Raw genomic sequence first — 22,079 nt, 5'->3', positions numbered from 1 at the left:
CATACTGTACGGTTACATCGTCACTTGAGTTCCTTCACAAACAAACTTCAGGTAGCCGTTTAATAGGGACATTAATAGCAGGAGTATCCTTGCCTATCCAATGGCACAAAACTTTACCAGATCAATACAGTGAATTGAACTACATGCCTGCTATAAACAAATTTGAGTAACTGTAAACTGGCTCTGGATTGTCTCCACATTCAAGCAGCTGAAAGAAATACCTTGTTACACACTGAAGGGGGGGGGGGCTGAGATGTTCAAAGAGGAACATCATTCAGAAGATGGCGTGGACACTACTTCCTTTATTTAAGATCATGGCCTATCCTGATGGCTGAGGTTATATACAGTGAAAGACAAAGCCATGGGTCACGTAAAGTCAGTCACACGCACACACACACACACACACACACACACACGTTTAGTCTCACACACTCACACACTTCTTCCCCTGAGACTGCTGTTGTGCTCGACTATCGTATTAGAAATTAAGGCTGATCACTGAAACGGAAAAGACAAAAAAAAAGGTGCCTGTCATGCTAAAGAACCAACATAAATAAAACACAGTATAAGGGCCTCAGTGCATAATAATAATAATAATAATAATCACAATGTCAATAAACAGTCATTGTTCTCCTAATCAATAAATTAAAACACTAATATAAAATACTTAGAAATTTTCTGTATGACCTTCATATAATTGCTTCATTTGGAGGCAGAGATAGTGCACACACAGTGAGGAGAAAATAGTCCCTTTTCAGTCCTGTAGTCTCAATACTGTCAGTAAATCTTTCCGGTCTAAAAACGACATAATAAAATAGAGTACAACTACCAGTATTGTAGCAAATATCAGTATTTTAGCTTCATCGAAGAGTTTCATGAGTCAAAAAAAATATTGTGTGTCAGCATGCACGTTATATATCCTTTAATGTCCTTTATACAAACGTGTGTTGCTCACTTTAAAATGAGACAAAGATGGGTGGTTTATTGATGCTGCTACCTTAATCATCAGTTACAACTAGGACCCTTTTGACCTAGAAAAATAGGAAGCACTTTTGAAACACACACACACACACACACAGAACAGTGATCCTTTCAGTTCGTTTCACTCCTTCTAATCTGCTCCTATAGCTCAACAGCAACTCTGCCTCACCTGGAGGACCAAAGCTGACCTCCTGACCTTTTTACCAGCAGGGTCGGCCTCTCGCCACTGGAAAGACCCATATTCACACAGAGGGTGAATTGTGTTACCAGCGGACACCATAATTGCCGTTCCTCATCATATTACCATGATGCCTGACTTCTTTATATAACATAAACACTCTTTGTGTGATTATTTCAGGAGCAGACGCTGATTTCTGAATTAAACCAATACAAAATAGTCAACGTAAATATCAAGAATGGGTCTGGTCTCTCTGTTTGTTTTTCATGTATGTGTGTTTGCATGTATATATACATTCACACACACATGCACATGCATGCTCCTGAAACACATTAATGTGACGTGTCACTGCTGTGCTACACCAGGCTTACTTTGTAATATCAGGTCACTTAAAAAAGGTTAGGAGTTATAAGATACTTCTTTGGGAGTAAGGGGCAGGTGGAGGTACAAGGAGGGGGGGGGGTGCTACATCAAAGCTGGGAGAAGGAAATGGAGGGAAGGGGGAGATATATAAATAAATAAATACTGTAAATGTACATTTCTTCTTCAAATAGCGAGCGACCCCACAGTGATCTGAGAAGTCTAGAAAAAAGTGTGATAATGTTGTGTTAGCACCCTAGCCTTACCATTCAGTGCTATTGTGTTTATGGGACAGTGAGAGTGTGTAGTACTGTGTGTGGTGTGTCTCATAGTCTGGTCTGAGCCTCGGGAATATAGATCTCGATACTGTCTGCGCTCTCAGTGGCAGAGCTCTGCCTAACCGATGCGGCACGTTTGGCAGCTAGCAGGCGTTTGCGAGCCTCCAGACGCTGGCGCTCTGAGCTCTCCAGCGAGCGGTCCCTAGCCAGGGGAGGGTGGCCCTTCTGGGGCTTCTTTGGCACAGGGGGTGGCATCCTTCTCTCCTGGACAGGAATAACAAATAGTCTTAAAGAGAGACCACTGAGTCCACGTGGCAAGCTGCAGCTAAACACAAAGAGGAGAAACACAACTGCAGCCAGTTTGCATAAAGAGGGTTAGAAAGAGCAGTGTAACTGTTGCCAGCTTAATGTCAGAGCATGCAATTTTTAAAATGAGATTATGGTTCACAGTGGCAGCCATTTGTGTGGGGTAAGAGAGCACGATGGTGGCCATTGCGTGAGGTAAAAGACCATTGGAGATGGACAGGCTCCAACGGTGCATGGCAGGTAGAGTGGCTTCTCAAAAGCAGCTCACTGTCGACAACAAGACAGAACAAAACACACAAACACAAGTGGCGGCGTCAGGCAGGCAACATGACAATATGCAACACACATTAGCATGCACCAGCACAGCTGAACTGTCAATCATTTGGACTTACACTTTAAAGTATACAGTAATGACAGCAGATAACATGCGGGTTAATGAAGCATTCCAAAACAGGATTAAATCCGTTAAAATGGAGTTCAGTAAAACGTGTTTCTGCACCTGAATCTCCGGAGGGGTCAGAGGTTTCCAGTTGTTGGCTTTGAGTTGGTGGAGTTCATCAAACTTCAGGCTAATGTTCTCGATGGACAGCTGGAGCATGTCCCAGAACCCTGCCAGGTCCTGGGAGATGGGCCGGGGGTGTGCATTTGGATTCTAATACACACACAAACATGTTGTTTATGAGCTTATCACACATTTTTGGAGGGATGCTGGTGTGATTTGATGATTTGGTCTTTATAGCAGCTGCACAAATGTGGCTTTCAATTGAAAGCCAAGCTGAGTGCAGTTAGTCTGGAATTGGAATAACACCTTTTTTTTTTTTTTTTTTCTAAAAGATATCACGTCTGGTCTTATGTAAGATATAAATAATGCAACAAAGGCAATATTTTGCCTCGCAACTGATCACATTCGATACAGATATGCAAATACTGGTATTAGCATTCTGTTTTTCGCACGTGAAATACAGCAAAGATGTGATGTCTTTACTAGGTGCACAGTAAATGACTGCTGGCTCGGCCTGTCAGAATGATTTGTGCAGGATGATGTCAGTGTGTGCTGCTAGTGGGGGGAGGGCTGGGGGAGCATGCAGAGGATGAGGTGACACATACCAGATTCTCCTCACACAGCTCCCGGAACTGCTGGAACTTCTGGGACATCAGCAGCTGGGCACTCCCCACTGCACTGCGGATCTTCCCCAGGACTGCAGAAAAGACACAGACGTCGCACATGCATGCACACGCACGCACACACACACACAATTCACAATGCAATTACTCACAGAACCGCATACTGCAGGCATGTTGCACCACTAACAGAGGGGGTGCATTAGTAATACAACAGAAAAACATGTGCTAGAATCCTCATTTGTTTGTGCCTGCAGACGATGCAAAAGCACATTCACAGTACATATAAAAATGTTTTTTTAGTTGATGTCAAATCCAACATCTGGCTCTTATACATTTAAATGTAGCATTTTATTTTCCTCCAAGTGTCTGCTGTTTTTCAGGGTGATATATGAGATAAAGACGGCTGTACTGCACAATCTGATTCCACTGGTCAGTGCTATTGACTCATACCTCCCCATGGAAAGCAACTGTCAGCGCATACATTACTCTATGTGAGGTTAGTGCAATCAGACACTGAGAGAGGGAGTAATGAATCTGCACTACAGACAGAAAGTCTTCAACCCCTTCAGGACATGTGTGTGTATGTGTGGCAGCGTGGGATATGGGAAAACATAACCTTGAGACAGCCTTGCTGTTCTTCGTGCTCTGTGAGAGAATCTCTTGCCTGAAACCATAACAGCATAACACTAGCTGCATAAGCAATGACATTTGCAGTAAGAAGTGAAATCAGCTGGGTCGTAAGGACAGGTATAAATACAGTGCCTTCTGCCTGGGGCTTGTTTGCTCAGTCTGGCATGTCCATGTGAGCGTATGTGTGTAAAACATATTTAGACATGTGCACAATGACACTGCTGCTGTATGTACGTGTGATAGATCGAGATCAAATAGTTGCCTCAAAGGGGCACTGAGAGAACACTGTTTATGTGAGAGATCATTATACAGTGTGTCTAGAGGACACATGTGTGGTTGGGGCCAGCAGCAGACTATTGATAAGTATGCACGGTATGTCTGTGGAGGCCAGAGGGCCTGAGACAGGAACAAGCAGCTATTGTGGTCCAATACCATGAATACCAGCATCCTCCGAATCAGGAGATGAGAAGAGGATTAAACATTAGCCTCATATCACTGTACAACAGACTTTTTTGTCTTCATATCATGGCATTTAACCAGATGATTCAACTCACTCTCATCAGGCAGGTCTCTCTCCATCTCGTCCTGCTCCATCTGTCTACACCAGCCCTCCATGCGCTCTGTCTCAGCCTGCAGCAACTTCAGGAACCAGCGGCCGTCACGCGGGCACACCGACCGGCCGATGGCCTCCAGAGCCGCCACCTCTGGCTCAGGCACGCTGTCCATCCAGGGGTCAGGCGGGGGCAGGATGGACGGGTCAAACCCCACCTCCCCGTAATCGTCTGCAGCACAAGCGTGGTAATGGTTCCCGGAGCCTTGGATGCTCACGGTGGAAGTGGCAGCGTCACGAGAGTGCTGGCGAGGCATGGTGGCACAGTGTCGTGGAGGCAGTTCCGGGGCGTTGGTAGGGTCGTCAAGGTCAGCCTGCACAGCTGTGGTTACACTGTTGGAGCGGGTCATCCTGCGGTAACTAGGAGAAGATGCCAGAACGAGGTTAGGTGGAGAGCAAAAAGGTTTTACTTATTTTTAATAAAGCTTATTTAAATGTTGTTCTTTTGGCTGTACTCATATTATTCAAGACTCAGTTTTAAAGGTGGTCCCAGAAAGCTGAATTTCTGATCACAGTGATCTTAACACCTGATAAGGATGAATGACATTTGCAGTGTCTTTTGTGTGTGTTCTGTCACCTGCCCTATTCAAAAGCAACAGAGTGTGCAAAAATCAGTCACACTACAAGCCCTTTTTTTGGGCTGACGCACATACACAAACAGTAGAAATGGGTACACACACACACACACACAGGCACACCTGGTACCCTCTTCTACAGCTGGGTGTGCCATGTCGTATTTGGCTCAGAGACTTTGTGCCTCTGTCAGGCAAGCCTTTGCCAAGTCTCTGCACACTATGTGCAACAACACAGACACACATGCAAAGATTTAATCAACAGACACACACACAGTTGGCGGTGTTCTATAGAACAGCTCACCACCCTGGTAATGAATGAGCCGCTAGAGGGATGCGGGTGTTTGGTGGCAGGGGGGGAAACTGGCCAGCTAGCTGCGCAGTGATTGGACAAGTCTAATCATTGCCAGATTACAACTGAAGTGGTACGAGACTCAAAGCACATAATTTATTAACACATACAAAAATGCAGCCGGGTGCTGCTCACTGAGCCACTTAGATAAATACACTTACATGACAACAAATCGCAAGTGCATTAGTATCTATTTAAGCTAAACAGAAATGTCCTCCTGCAAAGTTTTGATATAACAGACATGCCTTTAAATATTTCTCCTCTCATCCACAGCCTGTTTCATAAAAAGGGGCTTTGCCTACTAACTGCACTACACCCTCTCACACAAAACCCTTCTTCTGACCTGTCTGCAGCATGACACTCACAAATGATCACAGCTCCATCTCGTTGCCTCAGCCCCTTTCCGGATGCACAATCCTCCTGAACGCTACCCATTCATCTTAACTTCCTTTTTTCTCATTCATCTCTTCTGTGAACATGAAGAAGAACAGGGGAGTGGCATCGGGCAGATCAAACGGATGGTGTATGTGCTTTATGTCTACATACCAGCAGCCTATGTGTGTGTGTGTGTGTGTGTGTGAAGAGCAGTTAAAGAGTAACTCCTCCGAGCAGGTGTTCACTTCTAATGACCTCAGCCTGCTTTCTATCAGGCTACTAACAACTTCCTGTAAGGGGCAGAGACAGGCAAGGCCATACACAGGCCCAGACAGATAGACAGACATATCAACAGTCAGGATGCAAAAGAACAAAAAGAACAAGAGCATTTAAAGAGAAACATCAACATGCAGGAGCAAGTAAAAACGCAGATAGTCCATATTCTTTTTACATTCATGTGACCGACAGTTATAAATCACCACAGAGGTGGAGTCTTGCATTCCATATGCTGCTGCTTTCAGATGACCTGTAGCTTTCAGTTTCATTCATTTTCCTGTCGTCTGCAGAGAACTGGGTGAACCAACAAACAGGAGGAAATACTGAAGAATATCAGATTGTAACGTAAGTGTCAGAAAATGTAGCACATAGCTTCTCATCTTCTTCTCTTGACAAGGGTTGTGTGCCAAATTAGGTACTTTCAATCAACCCAATTACACTGATAACAGCACATTGAATGAAACAATGTCAAACTTTGAAAAGACCAAAAAAGGCACCATTACATACTGTTACCTAAATTCCAGTGTAGTAACAAACCTTCAGTCAGTTAAGACAAAACAAAAGGGCAGCAGGTCTAGTTGTCCCTTAAGTTGGCTTCAAGATGTTGTGCATATGGTTTAGTCACTACAGGACCTAGAGTGATGTTGTTTTCTCCTGTGACTACAAAGCCACCTGGTGACCAATATGGCCTAAAATACAGAGCCGTACTGTCTAGAATAGAAACAGTAAAATAAAAACTGACATGAGTAAATCATGACTTAAGCACAGAAAGAAGTTTATATAAATATAAGCATGTGATTTGTTGTGTTTATCTCTTTTCCAGCTCCTTTCCACTCCCTCTCAGTTACTTTCAGTTCAAACAGTAAGGTGAGGTTATGACCTCTGCATATGACTGCTGCATAAAAACACACACAGAGTGGAGCAAGGCTGTAGGGGTTTGGCACTCTCACTGTCTAGGAATCTAATGTAGGGAGTGAGATGCCCAGACCTCCCACAATACAGACCATTTAAGATGCATGCCAACAGGTAAACATCCAAGCATGCACCAACAAAAATACACTCCAACCTACTCCAAACATTAACGAGAGAAATACCCAGGCTGTATAACATCCAAGCTTCAGCAGACTAGAAGGTGTCTGGATGAGTTAATATTTGGCTTGGCGACTCACGGAACTCAGGGCTTGGTTGATCAGCTGAGACCTCCTCTTTCAGAAATCCCCGCATTCCCTGACACTGTTCAAGTGTGTGTTTCAAAGTGCTGGGCTTAGCCCTCAGTGTGACCTTTGATTAACGTGTCTTTTTGAATTCCAGAAGAATGCCTTGACTACGGTGCAAAAACCAGCAACTAAACTGGTCAGCTACCTTCACCAAACAGAAGGTAGCTGTATTGACAGGGTAACGGAAAGCAGACAAAGAAGCAATAAATACTTGCGTGTCTAACCAGAGGCCTTGATAGCCTTGGTGTGATGTGAGCTAATGAAACAGTGTGTACACTAGGCGGCTTTGACTCAGTCTGAGAACAGACTGTAACTGACAGCATAGCAGTCTGTAGGAGAACTAAACAAACCCAGTGAAGCGCCCTCCCCTTCTCTCTCTCCCTCTCTTACTCTCTCCCTCTCTTACTCTCTCCCTCCTACACACACAAACACACAGCCTCAAAGTAGCCTGAATCACAATGACTAGAGCAACAGATGGTTGTCAACTCACCCCCTCCACCTTCCCAGCTCCCTGCACCACATCCTCTGGCCCAGCTGTCATTTGGGGCCCCTGGCTGAGGGGGCTTTGACGCCAACCTACCCTGAACTGGGGACAGCTGCTGTGGTGAAGCCAGCGTAGGGGGGCAAAAGCTTGTAGCGTACATTACAAACTTTTCTCTGTGTCCATGAGTCCTGTTCCTGCTACCTCTACCGCATCCCTCTCCTCAGACTTATCTAGTTTCACAACCTTTGTGTCTTTACTCACCATCGCTCATCCTCCACTTGAATTCCTATCGACTGGAATTTTGACTGCTCCTCGGTTGGCCCTCCTTCATCCGGGTCCACCTAAGAGGAGAAAAGAAACTGTCAAATGTCATGCCAGACTTTTAGCTCAAAACTTTGACCAAAACTATCCACATACCTGGATCCCTATGGAGAGGCACTTGCGGAGCGCTTCTCTCTCCGCCTTGCTATCAGCGGAGACGTGTGCAACGGCAGAGGTGGTGGCGGTGGCAGTTATGGTGATGGTGCTGTTGGTGACGTGCTGGCTGGCAGGGCCGTGCACTTGAGCGTTAGCTGCCTCTATGGCTGCCGTCAGGGCCTTCATGCTGTCGATGCTCTCTGTGGAGTTGGACAGACCTGGCTGGGAACTGATGCCCGTCCGTGGTCCTGACCCTCCGTCCATGTACGCGTCCTGGGCAGACTCGGTGCTGCTTTGGGCCGTGATGGATATGAAGGGCTTTGATGGGGTGGTACGCGGTGGGACTGGGGGAGGCGTCTTTTTGTAGGTGGTGATGCATGATGACACTGCAAACAGAATGCAGAATCATTACATAATGATACAAAATATGTGATATCTGCATCTTTGCTTAAGACATGTAACAGACCATGCTCAAAACTAGACAAACTAATTCCCTGCCTGACAGGAAACGAGAGTTCATCTAGATGTCTTAGGTCACTATGCTGGTGTCGAAATGGACAGTAGATTAGGGCCAGGTTTAGCAAATGTGAGCTGCATCTAGTAATAGGATGAGTATGTCAGCCACTTGACCCACTGATCTAGATGGTTAAGCCCTCTACGCAATGACTGTACACATCCAGAGCAATTTGACAGTGCAGAGTATAGCTAAACAAGAACTCTAATGGATTTGTGTTAAATCTAAGCAAATATTTATTTAAAATTATCATAGATCTGCTCAGTTACTCTCTGCCTCTGTCTGTCAGCACACTCTCTGTCTCAGGTTACAGCTTCTTTTTTAGACAATGGCGCCTCTAACACACACTGAGTCAGAAGCCTGTCTATAGAAACATGCCAACAGACAAAAAGAAAAAAACCTGTCTGCAGAAAGACAAAAACAGCAACCTCCTAACTACATTACAGCTTGGAATCTCCTTCCTGGCCTGGTGCTATCATCAAAACTAGGTCGCTCTCTGCGCTCTGTGGCAAAACTAGGACAGCGGGTTTCCTGGATCCCTTTAATCCCTACAAAAGACAAACATCCTACCGTAGCGGGATCGGGCCTCTGTGCACGGCAGACAACTGTTGCCAGCCACACCCAGCCATGTTTAAAACTATTAAGAGTGGGATCTTGTTTGCTTTGTGTCTTGCCATCTCACTGACAGCTACAAGACAGGCCTTAACATAATGGAGGTGAAGAGAGGAGCTGACTTCATCCCTTGGATTTGTCAGAGTCATCTGCAGCCCTCCACCAACCCTCCTGTCTGCATTAGACACAGTGATTGGATGATCCCAGCCAAGATTTCAGTCAGGTTTTGACAAGTTGGAAAGTGCTCAGATGGGATGCATTGAGATAAAATCACAGTTGCTAATATGAGCATCTTTGATAGTGGCATTACAACCCACAAGAAAGACAAAAAAGATGACTTACTGTATTTCCTACAGCTACATGTATTTTTTCAGAGAGAAAGTTAATGTGCAAGAATTACTGCCAAAACCATCTGAGGTGAAATCCTCTGAGCATGTCATGATATGCACCACTGTCTTGACTCCACACAGATGTCTGGGGAATATGATCGACATCCAGGGCTAATCTTTGAAAAGGTCACAGAGTACAAACCAACAGTAGAACAAAAGCACAGTGAACACACACATGCACTCACACAGAGTGAGAGGGCGAGGTCCTGCCCCTATCAGCCATGGAGGTTCAAAGGATAGAATGTCAGTCCCCTTTCAGAGCTTCTATCCCCTGAAGTCGTCTAAAAGTCACATCTGTGTGTGTGTGTTGGATGACTGTATGTGTGACTCTTCTCCTCTCAGGACCACAGAAGGGTTAAAAAGGGTTTTCATCCGCTCAATAATGCACTGTATGAAATAGGAGATGACACAGTGTGTCCCACCTAGCTGTCACTGTGAGAGCCAGACACACCAGAGAATGACAGGGGTTTCGGATGCCAAGACAGGTTAAGTAAACACACACTCAGGAGTCAGGACATGCCGATGCATACAGGCCTGCAGAAGCACACAAATAACACTGACACAACCCAGCTTAACATTTCAACCTCTCCACATCAAGGGAGCCCACAGACTTCCTGCCAACGATATGCTCTCTATCCATCAGGAGCTGTTGTCAACAATGAACAGGCCTGTACTAGGGACTTGTATACAAGTGTGTGAAAAGATGTGCCATTAAACAGCTAGCAAAAAAAATCAAATTATATAAAGTAAACCTTCTAATTCTTGCTCCTGTTGACAATGGCAAGAAAAAAAACATCTAACCAAAAACACTGTTCTGATAAGACAGAGGTCAAGTTTCCAGTTTCCACAGAAATGATAAGAGAATAGACTCATCCTCCTGCAGTCATGAAAGCATTAGACAGCTACACTGCCCAGGACCTCCCACACATGAAGCAAAGGACTGAGTGAGGCAGGAATGTGACGCAGGACTCCGACGCAGGACTCCATCAAACCCTTAAGAAGGAATGTGGACCACAGACAGATAAACATTGACAAGCACACAAAAAGGTCTGTTCCTTCATAATATCAAGTTAATGCAGCTTTGATCACAGACTCAGAAAGACAACTTCCTCACTTGATGGAAATGGGGTTGTGGAATTTCATCTCTTTCTTCACGGAGGTAGGCGTAGCATGCTGCGAACATTGTCACTCACAGAGGAGAGGAGTTTGTGAATGACAAAACTCTAGTGGCTCTCTGCCAAAACCCTCTTTTGACAAATGCTTCAAAAGTCCCATGCCGACAAGTTGGTGTGAATAGCAGTTCTTCTTGGCAGAGCACTCTCCCCACCCCTGGGCTTGATAATATCAAAGAAAGTCCTCTTCCCTCCCTGGAGACAAAGCAAAGTCTCCATTCATTCCTCCAGCCTCCAGAACAAAAACAGACTCTCTAACCACCTCTGTTTTTGACTCTGCTGTGTCCTATTTGTGTGTCTGCATAGGTGTATGTTGTTTCCTTTATTTAATAACCATGTTCATGTTACTAGACAGATTGAAGGCAGGCAGCTGCCTTGTAATCTCCAATCTGTATATCTCTGTGATAGGCCACTTCAAAGAGCAGACGGTTTGGTTTAAGAGGCCTGCAAACAGGAACGGGCTCCCTCGTGCGGGGGCCAAGAGCAAATCCACCACCATCCAGAGGAATACAAAGGCCAAGAGAGGGGGCGGTCGGTTATGGGGGAACATTGACAGCTGAGCCCAGCTGCACTGTGTTTGGGACGAGGGTCTGCCAGAGGGGAGAGGGTACAGAATAGAGAAGAAGATCTGTACAAGACGGCAAAGGAGGAAGGACAGAGGTAAATCAGAGTTACTGCCTGGCTCCGTCTGCTCACTCTGTCCATTTGTCCATCTCTCTCTCTCTCTCTCTCGCCCATCATGCACATTTACACACATGCACAGAGAGCCAGCTGGAGTCCTTTGTGATAGCGTCACCATGGTGACTCACAGCAACATGAAGTTTGCTGGGAGGCCTGGCGGGTTACCAGCAGCAAGTAGAGGGGAGCTTCTGTTGGCCATTTGTTTACATAGACAGGGTACACTGCAGCTGCACTGACACTCACCTAAACACCAGCCAACCAGACATCACAGCAGAAATAATGGGTCACAGCTTCAAAATCAAATAAGCATCAGAATATCCACACAGAGAGGGTAGCTGAGCACCAGTGTGCTGTAAATGAATATCCTGTAATGTTTCTATCCCTGAAGCAATAGCTTTGTGCAGCTGAATGCAAAACCCTAACCAACCAGTTTGTCTTGGATCCCTGTCAAAAAGGCTTGTCAGTATGTTTCTGGGACAGTGTCATGAGATGACAATAACTTGAAAGGTTCACCCTGTGTGACATTACAACAATGCAGCACTACACAACCGCTCCTAACAACCGACTAAATGTCGCCTCCACTGGGACACTTCAAGTTAGTGTAAAAATAACGAACAATTACATAGAAACTTGCTAAAACAACTCAAGACTGTTGCTCATCACTTATCACTCTGGATCAGCAAATACTGCAGAGACACAACAACCTTCCCAATGCAACATACAATAGTCCTTTAAAAACCCTCTGACAGCCCTCTGAGTCACCTGAAAGTCTCTGTGAGGCCTTCCTGTCAATCTACGACTCTTAGCCACCAGAGGTCAGAGGTCACCGGAGAGGGTTTCTGCTCTCCAGATGCCTGAACTCTCAGACACAATAGCTCACTGTGTGCGCCTCTGTGTGTGTGAGCAGGAGTGGAAGGTGGCAGTGTGTGAGTGCCTCTTAAAGGAGTATATTTAGCCTGTGTGAGTGCTTGTTGGGGAGGGATTTTTCAGTGCAAATGGTACCAGTTTTATAAACATCCTGCACTGCTGCACTTCAGCTTCAACTGCTGCATTTCACTGGCATGCATATCAGCACGAAACATGTGTTCAATATGCCTCCAGTGTTGTCAGACCAGCAGTGCTATTAACAAAGCGTTGTGCTCAGCATGCCCCTTCTGACAGAAACCCATGTCAACAGTGGGTAACTGCTCTGGCAGGCTTGTGTCTCCTGAATCACTAGATAAGAGTGTGTTTACAACTGTCAGCCACTGCTAAATCTGGCAGGCAGCTGCTCCCTGTTAGGCAATAGATTCACTTCACTTAACCCACTTTCCTGTGTTCCAAGTTCAAATAGAGAGCCTAGTTACCTGCATTCCACTTTTATGGCTTGACGCTCTCCTTGCCCTGTCAATCAGTGACAGGTAGAGACAGACACGCTGAGAGTTAAAAACCAAAGAGGTGGGAAAATAAAAATCGAGATTTCACTTTCAAAACAGTGAACTTTACTATAGATCAACAGATCTAATGTTTAACTATGGGAGGAAACTACTTCAGTCCTGAAATATGCAGCTGATTGCTTTATATCCATAAATAATCTCAAAATAACTAGCATTTAATCTCACAACACCAACACTGTAAATACTAGCTAGATGACATCTGTAACAGTGTCAGGTATAAAGTTTTGATACAAACTTTAATTTCCTCCCTGTACAGTACTGAAGCGTGTAGGATAATCTCCTAAAGAGCTTTCTTACATGAAGTGGTTTTTCATTAGGCCTGCCCTGTGAAAGCTCTAGGCAGTTTCCTTTGTTTCTCCACTCCTCCCAAGTTAAAGCTTTACCCTGACTACTCCACATAAAGAGACACATCAGTCTTTTGTTTCTGTCCAAAAAGACCTGCCTGCAGGGGACTTAAAGAGACAGCACAATAACTCAACATCAGGAGAGAGATAAAGAAAGAATAACAGAAAGAGAGGTGAGAAAAGAGGATAGGACAGAGGGTAAGTTTGCCACGCTGTTTCCTTCAGTTCCTGTACATTCCAGCTGCTTTGTGGGGCATAAACCTGAGCATTAGCCCTAACGCTAAAGCTAACACGCCCACACATCTCACGCATGCTTTCACTGCACTCATTTCCCACAGCATTGCTCACCGACTGACTGATACTTTAAGAGGAGACTGGCTCACTGTGCGGAGTGACACATCAGATGTGCCGGCAATGACAGCAGAGGCAACCGTAACAAGTCTGGCATACCTACAAACAGAATCATGTGGCAAAGTCATTACATGAAACTACTGAGCATTTAAAGAACATGTGAAAATCAAGTCAAAGAAGAGAGGTCAGAGCCTTATTGCTGGCATTTTGTGCTGCTAAGTGGATCACACAAGCCACTTAAGGCCAGTGTCTGCTAAACTAAAAATACCCACAACAAAACAGCAATGTAGCCACCACACTGTCTCTGAGTGCTAAACACAGCTCCCTGATAAAACATGACGGTCCACCAGAACTGAAAGCCTGTGGAATTACAGCCAAGTACAGGAAAACATTACCACAAGTCTGAGGACAAAATAGCAAACAGAAAACAAAAAGGCAAGAGGCTGACACACACGCAGGAATCAGCCTTGAGGGCTGAAACACAAAGCCAATGTCATGTCATTACATGAAGGATCACTGCTTGCTGCAGCTGCTATTTACATATAAATGCAACACAATGTGGTCAAAAGTTCACCTCTCCCTTCCACTGACAAAAAAGGGCAAAGTTTGCATGCTACAAGCTCTATGGGGATTCGCTGCAAAAAAAGTCATAACTTGATTCATAAAATGACTGGGCACAAAAAAGTACAGGAAAGCTGGCTGGTGGTTTTTCTTTACAAGCGTTTGAGTTTACTCTTCCAGGAATGCCGTGAAACATCAGCGTCGGGTGTTGTTTCACAGTCCTGGTTTTTTTCCCCCCTCCACATTCCTTCCCCCTTTCCCCCTGTTTGACGTTCTTTGTCCTGACCACTTGCACATGGAGGGGAAAGGAGACACGGGCGGCCTAATCCACTGCCAGAGGCACACTAAAGCCATCTGGGCCCTAAACCAAACGTCAGGCCTTCTGTGTCTCATATATGAGAGGAGGAACAAGGCAGGCGGGGGAGGACGGATGGAGAGAAGAAGATGGAAAGTTGAGAGAGAGAAAAGAAGGGGAAAAATGAGAGAGAAAAAAGAGGGGGAGACGGAAAGGCAGGAGGTACAAGACAGGCTAAAAGGGGGGGATTTGGAATAAGAACCAGGCTACACTGGTGTATACTGTCTTTTGTGGTTTCCAGTCCTGACCCTCTGACCCTATACATCCTGTTGAAGGGGTGGAGGGGGTGGAGGGGGTGTAGGGAAAGACGAGATGGCAGCTATAAGCACTCACTGCATATGTGTGTGTGTCCAAAGCAACATACAATGCAAACATCATATATCAAGATGATATCTGTGAAGATGCTGCAGAGCTCTGTCTGTCTCTCAGGTGTGATTTTTCGCACCCCTCTCCCCTCTTCTCTTCCTGTGTGTTTACATCCACTCCCTGCAGAATCATGTGGGGGAGGAACAATGGCCTCTCCAACATTCCCACTCTCCTGCCGAGAGCACTCGTTTGTCTCATGCATTCCTTTCCCATTCATCTCTTTCTTTCTCTCTCCTCCTGGACAGAAAAAAAAGTCTTTACACGGGGGAGGGGTCTGCCTTAAAAAGTGGAATCAGTCCCCTTGAACACAACCTCACCCCTCCTCCCTCCTCTTTCCTCTCTGTTTTACTTGGTTAGTGAAGCAGCAAAGCTTTAAGAAAGGGAGGAGAAAGAGGAGATGCATTCTTTCTCTCCCTCTTGCTGTCTCTCAGTATGTCTCAGTATGTACTGGGGGTGAGATGCAGCTTATTTTTAATGACTGGTTTAAAAAAAAAAAAAAGGAGGGGAGGGCTGGGTCTTTTCCCCGCTGGCCGCTTGCACACAGACTCAGTCACTCAGACACACACACACACATTACTGTAGCTGAGTCTGGGACTTTCACAGAGAAGTCTTTAATTTGCACTGAGGCCTGGCCTCCCACACTGCACAGCCCAAACCACCCACTTACAGCCATGCACCATTCCTCAGACTTACTCCCAACGTTTTCTCTCCCCTTCGGAACAGTGAAAGCAACATGAACTCCCAACCACACAATTTATCTGTCAAGTAAATACTTTCAATATTCTGTCAGAACAACAGAGAAAAAACATGTTTTTCTCCCCTTCAGAAATATATAACTATACACCCCAATCCCTCCTGTGTTTTTCATTCCCTCAGGGCTTTAGGTTTGCAGGCCCTGCCCTGCCCAGCTTTAGCATGCAGGAGCCATGAGGATCATCCATAGTCAACACTGAGGAAATCCTTTCAGGGCTTTGCTTTTCCTTTGCTCTTTCTGATGCCAAAACAGACAGGAAGGGTAAAAATGGGAATGGGACAACCCCTACCTGACAGAGCAGCCCCTGTCCACCTGATGTGGGGGAATAATCCCCAATGCAAACTACAGGATCCTTCATTTTAACAGGATTTCTCTGCAGAGTGGAGACAGCAGGGGTGTCCTGCCGCAGCCATTCTTTGTGTTTGCTGTAGCCCTGTCAGCTCCTCCCTGATATGGCCCTTCTCTCATTTTTTCCCTAACCAAAACAGCAGCGGAATCAGAATGAATGACATTCTATCTCTGCTTGCACTTCCTGTGTCAAAAGGTATCCAAACGCCACTCTTCCTGCCTGAATGGCTATAATCAAAGCATTCCAACATTCACAAGTCAGGACCAATTAAGTCGTAAGGAAACACAAACAAGTAGCAGCCACTAAAAGAAAAAAGACCTGCAGATTTGTCCTATTGACATTCTGCCTGTGAGCATGTACAGGCAGGAAATAGCTTCTGATTCAAGTCACAGAAATACACAATGACTGGTGTTGAAGTTTCAGCACAAAAAAAACTCATACCGCATTAGGGTGTTGTGTTACGTGTTATTTGGGTCACATTCAACACTTACAAGTTGGACCAGATATAAATTTGGCTGACTTTTAAGCAGGTGAGGCTATGATGACATCTAGTGAAAGATTTCATATTGCAGGTCAGGAACCTGAGTCACTAAAACCTGATTTTTTCTTTATACACCAAGCAGACCACAACACAACACACTGATGACAAATGAAAACTGCAATAACATTCACAGATGCAGAAGTTGTGTGAAATTCAGTTCTTCTGGATCTGTTTATCTGATGACTCCTTAAGTTGACATTGAGCTGTATAAAAGAGTGTTTTTTCCCCTTATGTCAATGAAAGAGCGACATTGCAAGTTCCCACTAGCTTGCATTCTCAGACAGTCGTGACAGGATGAAGTAATTACTGAGTGGCTGACACACCAGCATGGCTAGGATTTATCTCCTCCAGGAAGAGAGATAGCCAAATCACAGTTTACCCACATCTAGCTCCCAGTTCGGGCTTGATCCCACAGCTGCAGATGAAGAAGCCACACACAGACACTCCAACATCGTCGCATGCTTATACACACACCCTCATGCTCAAATGACTTCTACAGCTGCCAACTCTACAGCTCTTCTTTATTTCACATGTACACTTGTGTGAGTGTGTCACCACATGCCTTGACCCAGCCCTCGTTTCCTGTCAAACACACCTACTCGAACCATCAAAGTGTGGAATGACAGCATTATGCAGGTGTGTGTGAGAGAGAGAGAGCAGCAGCAGCGGCAGGGTGAATCAGAGAGACAGATGACACCAGAGTACTGTTTAATTTACATCCCTCCTTGAATAATAATTCCACCTTAGAGGTTGGCAGCTTTGATCCACTGACACACAGGTGTAGTTCACATGCAGAGGCACACATTGCTAAGACAGGGGGCTTTATCTGTCCCTGTAATTAACGCCAGGGCAGGAAATAGAGAATACGATATGAGTGTTTGTGTGTGTGTGTAGCTAAGGAAGAGACATGGCAGGGATTGATGGAGCTCAAAGACGAATTCCTCTACAACGTCCTCAGTGAACATTGTTTGATCTACATGTCTCGGAGGCACATCAAACAAAGCGTGAATGTCAGTCATGACTCAGGGGTACAGTATCTCAAACGCTGACAGCTCATTTCCTCCATCTCAGTGTTTCTGTTTTACACAAACATATATATATATATACACACACAGAGAGAGTGGATAAGTCAGAAACTGTGCCTAAAATAATATCTGACAGTAATCTTAGGATAGAACTTTTGAGTTGCCCCAAATACAGAGCTGCTGCTGTGCAAAAACACCAGGAGGATTTTTTTTTTGTAGGGATAGTGCTCCCTCTAGTGGTGACAGACTAGGATTGAAAAACCTGTATTAATTATTAATGCAAAATTATCAATGCAAATGCATTATTGAAATGCAACACAGCAGCATATGGTTTAAAAATAAGATCTGCTTTAATGTTACACCTTTAAGATGCTGATAATATTCCCTTTTATTTATGCAATCTCATCATCAAAGGGTGGGATGTTGTGATAATTGTAAATAAAAAGAGAATGCTGTTGTAATAATGTAACAAATTTAACATGTAATGTTAAAATTGAGAAATGGTGTCATTTCTTTTACACTCATTTTTTATTTGATGCCAGCAACAACAAAAGCGCTGGCACAGGGGCATGCTTCCCACTGTGGTGACTAATGTGTTTCTGAAGCCATGCAGTGATTTTCACAGCAGTGTGACGCAGTGACAGTTACAATCTTGTCCCCAGTTCACTCTAAAATCTCTGCATCTTTTTATACCATATACAGTAGATGATGAAATGTACTCATTATTTTTGTTGATCTATTTGCCTTTCACAGAGTAGTGTACTCCTCCCTATATACTTCTGAAAAAATGTTTTTTTTCTTTTTAGAATAAGAATCTTTCAGTCGCCCCTCAACTCTTTTGAAATACAAAATCAGCAGTCTCACCCTGCACAAGGTTCTTACAAATACTTTAATAATATTGGTGATTAACTGGCATTTATGAATCAAATTGTTTAACACAGGTAAAAACCTGACAGGAAATGTGTTGAGAAGTTGGTAACTTTAAGCACAGTCTCCGTTGTGAAGCTCCATAGAGGTTCTCAGCTTAGTTGTTTCTTAATTAACTACCCTTTTTTTCACCTGGCCTTTTTATCTTTGTTCTGCTGTCTCTGTTCAGGCTTTTCATGTGGATTACTAGAGTTAACTTTGCCCACAGTGCAGAGGAATTAGGAGGCTGATAAAAGAAGGAAGAGAGTTAAGAGAAACTCAGTAAGAAAACTCTTCAGCTAAACATTGAGAAGTTTATACTTTTGTTTTTGTTTACAACAACACTAATCCAGCAGGTTTTTGAGGTTCTTGTCATCACATCTCTGTCCAAAGTTCAATGTGGACTCATGCTTTCACTAAAATGACTGGAGTAAAAGCCTTTCTCTTGATGTTTTGTAAGCTCATCTTTATGACATAAATAAGATAGACACAGAGAGTTACTGAAAGGGCCAGATGAAGTCTTGGCACCTCTTGAAAGTCTTGCTGGGAAAATATGATAGAAGACTGTGAGGGGGTTGGGGGTGGGGGTGGATTCATGGGAACATGCTCTGTGCAGTTACTGTTGCGCTCACTGAACTGAGCTGAGAAAAAGAGAGTGAGAGTTACACACAGGTGACTCTACTCACATGGAGGTACAACAAACCAGAGACCACTCAATGTGTAACCACTCAAAAATCATAAACCTGATCTCAAGTTAAAACAAGTAGCTTTAAGCATCCATTAAAGATCCCAATTTATATTCACAGCTGGAACATATATCTAAATCCTAGATATACAACATACCAATTAAATGTTCAAATGAGTTTGTGTATCCCATAGTATATTTCACAATCAGGGGAGTTCACACTGACATTGACACATGCAAAGTAAAGTTTGCATGTTTTTTTAACCTATTTAACACATACATTGTCCTAATGAAATATTACATACCTCCAGGTGCTCCCACTTTTACACTATGTTTTTGCACAAATAGAGCATATTAGAAAATGTTAATATATGAGCTTGGGGGTCTGGAAGGTGGATATAAAAGTACTGTGCTGGGACTATCAAGTAGTGTTCTGCTTATTTAAAATGACCTTGTGGGAACAATCATTTCTGAAAACATCTTATTTTACAAAGTGAGGGGGATGATCCTTCAGGGTAAGACAACAAAAAATAAAGTTTAACACAAAATCTGATGTTAAAACAACCACATCAATTAACATGTTAAATTGTGCACAGTAAGAGGTTAACATATATTAAACGCCAAAGAGAAATGTTACAAACATGAACAAATATATCCTAATAACACGGGCGTATTTATGTGCAGTGTTTGTATTTATGAGTTGATAATTGTGTTGCTCTGACTGATGCCCTTCCGTATGAATGTGTCAACAGCTTAACTCATATTCAGGATAGGCTCTGCAGATTACATGACAGTAACATAATCCCACATGACTATGGCCTAGTTGGATCATCAGAGCCATGTGTGTACTGTGTGTGGCATGTTGCGCTCAGGAGGGTCTCTGAGCCTCATCTGAAAATAGAAACATGGAAGGTGAGCAGGCAGGCGGTATAGCTGGCGTGTGTGTACATGACTCACTGAAACACAGATGGTCGGATAGAAACATGGGGCCACAGACCGCACGTCTGTCAAACAGTATGGAGTTAGCAGCCCTCCATCTACCCTTGCACGCTTCGGACTGGTAAGTGGCACCAGTTATCTCCTCTCCCATGAGGCCTGTGGGGTCCAGTATCTTACCGCTCTGCCCTCCAGATGCTCACTTTAATAAGCACATAGGTTTGAGATGAACCCTTATGAACTCCCAATTCCAGTGGGGCCCTGGTTCTGACCTAAATACCCCGCAGAGGCGTGTGTGGTGCTGCTGTGTGATGCAGGCCACACCTGTCACAACCCCCTCAATCCATCAGAGATATAGCTACCAAAATAAACCGGGAGCTGGAAGCTGATCAACATTTCCCAGCTTCCATAAGTGGAGGCCGACAGCAAGTAACAGCAGCTAATCTCACATGTTGAGATGCTCACATGCTCTGAAGTTTGGAGGGAAGAGTAGGTTGGAGGGCCTGAGCTGAGCCTGTCACAGGCCACATGACATCTATTAGACTCAGAGACAGAGTTTCAGTTTATACAAGTTTATAAACGAGCTATTGTCTAACATATATTTGCAGGATGCTCCAGATGGTCTCAGTTTGTTATGATGTTTCTTTCATTTGAATGAAACATGAATTAATTTATTAGAATTTAATGATAATAACAGACTCCCTGCATTTGTCCTGTATAGCATGAATAAGCAGAAAGCATGGGATGGGCGCAGATGACTTCAGAGTCAAGCCTGACACAATTAAACCACTACTTCCGCTGTGTCCTTTCACATTAAAATGTCACTAACGCGCTTCAGAATTCCACGTGTGAGCGTTTACATTCTGTGATTGAACAGCGCAGATATTGATCAGACCTTCGTACATTACTCCAGTTATCTACAGCAGCCGCCTGCACGCCGTGACGGACTTCCTGGCCGAAAAGAGCTTTTACTTTAAAGTTTGCATCGCTCAACTTCCGGCGTCTGCCTCTCGCCCTGCTGTCTGTCACCCGGCCTCGCTCACAAACAACAGAGAAACACAACAGCGGCTTGTGGGCTACTCACAAAGGCGTATCCAGTAATCACACATGGCGAGCAGTGCGCTGTACAGACGCTGCAGTAATGTCATGGACACGCTGGATCGGCCGCGCTGAGATGAAGTGAGATGACAGGAGCAGACAGGAGCAGCCCTCTTTTGCTTTTTCACTCTGACGATGTTGGATCTTATGTCAGGATGTGGACGCGCCTGAATCTGCCCCCTCTCCCCTCTCGCCACAGACACTTGATAAGTGATTCATGGTGGGACAGTCCCGTTCACGGTCATGGTGGAAAACTTCTAAAATTTGTTGCTCAGAAATTTCCTTTGTAGACTCTAAAGCATTATTTATTGTAGTATTATCTCTTTATGTATATGTTGCTTAGACTTTTAACTACATTATGATCCAACAATTTCTTAAATTGTACAGTAAAAATAGCAATATTATCCCTGCACAAAGTGTGATGTTCTAATTTTTAATATAAAGATTTAGACATATGATATGCTCAAATCAAATATGTAAATCCAAAATATATGAATATTGGCCTTATAACATCAAACCTGTCTATAATATGTGGAGTACAGGTACTGTATGTCTAGGAACCTTATGCAGGACATGGCAGTGTCCTTTTTTCATGCTCCAATCAAATAACATACATATATATTTACATATTTTAACACTATGCTGACATATACCTGCATAATTTCTGGCATATCCTCAAGTAAGAATTCCATATATTGTGTTGCAGACACTACTCATAATAGCATACTAGCACACAGAATTTATTCAGAACATGATGTTCATCCACCATCTTCAGACACTGCTCTCCATAAAATCCTCCAACAATCAGCCTGCATCATTTTGCAGTGACTTTTGTATAGGATT

At 44.2% G+C, this 22,079-nt stretch overlaps 1 protein-coding gene across 1 annotated transcript in view; it reads right to left on the bottom strand.

Moving 5' to 3' along the window:
- Nucleotides 1-227: 227 nt before the first annotated feature.
- Nucleotides 228-22,079, bottom strand: part of dlgap1b (discs, large (Drosophila) homolog-associated protein 1b) — a 48,043-nt gene continuing 26,191 nt past the window's right edge. Inside the window, exons 6-11 of the mRNA XM_028432893.1 lie at nucleotides 8,162-8,547; nucleotides 8,006-8,085; nucleotides 4,413-4,828; nucleotides 3,211-3,302; nucleotides 2,603-2,755; nucleotides 228-2,061 (exon numbers count right to left, since the gene is read on the bottom strand). Coding sequence (XP_028288694.1) covers nucleotides 1,846-2,061; nucleotides 2,603-2,755; nucleotides 3,211-3,302; nucleotides 4,413-4,828; nucleotides 8,006-8,085; nucleotides 8,162-8,547 — 1,343 coding nt within the window. The 3' untranslated portion in view covers nucleotides 228-1,845. The remainder of the gene's footprint in view (nucleotides 2,062-2,602; nucleotides 2,756-3,210; nucleotides 3,303-4,412; nucleotides 4,829-8,005; nucleotides 8,086-8,161; nucleotides 8,548-22,079) is intronic.

The sequence above is a fragment of the Parambassis ranga genome, chromosome 20 (genome assembly GCF_900634625.1).
Source record: "Parambassis ranga chromosome 20, fParRan2.1, whole genome shotgun sequence".
Lineage (NCBI taxonomy): Eukaryota > Metazoa > Chordata > Actinopteri > Ambassidae > Parambassis > Parambassis ranga.
This window is presented reverse-complemented; position numbering and strand designations above follow the sequence as displayed.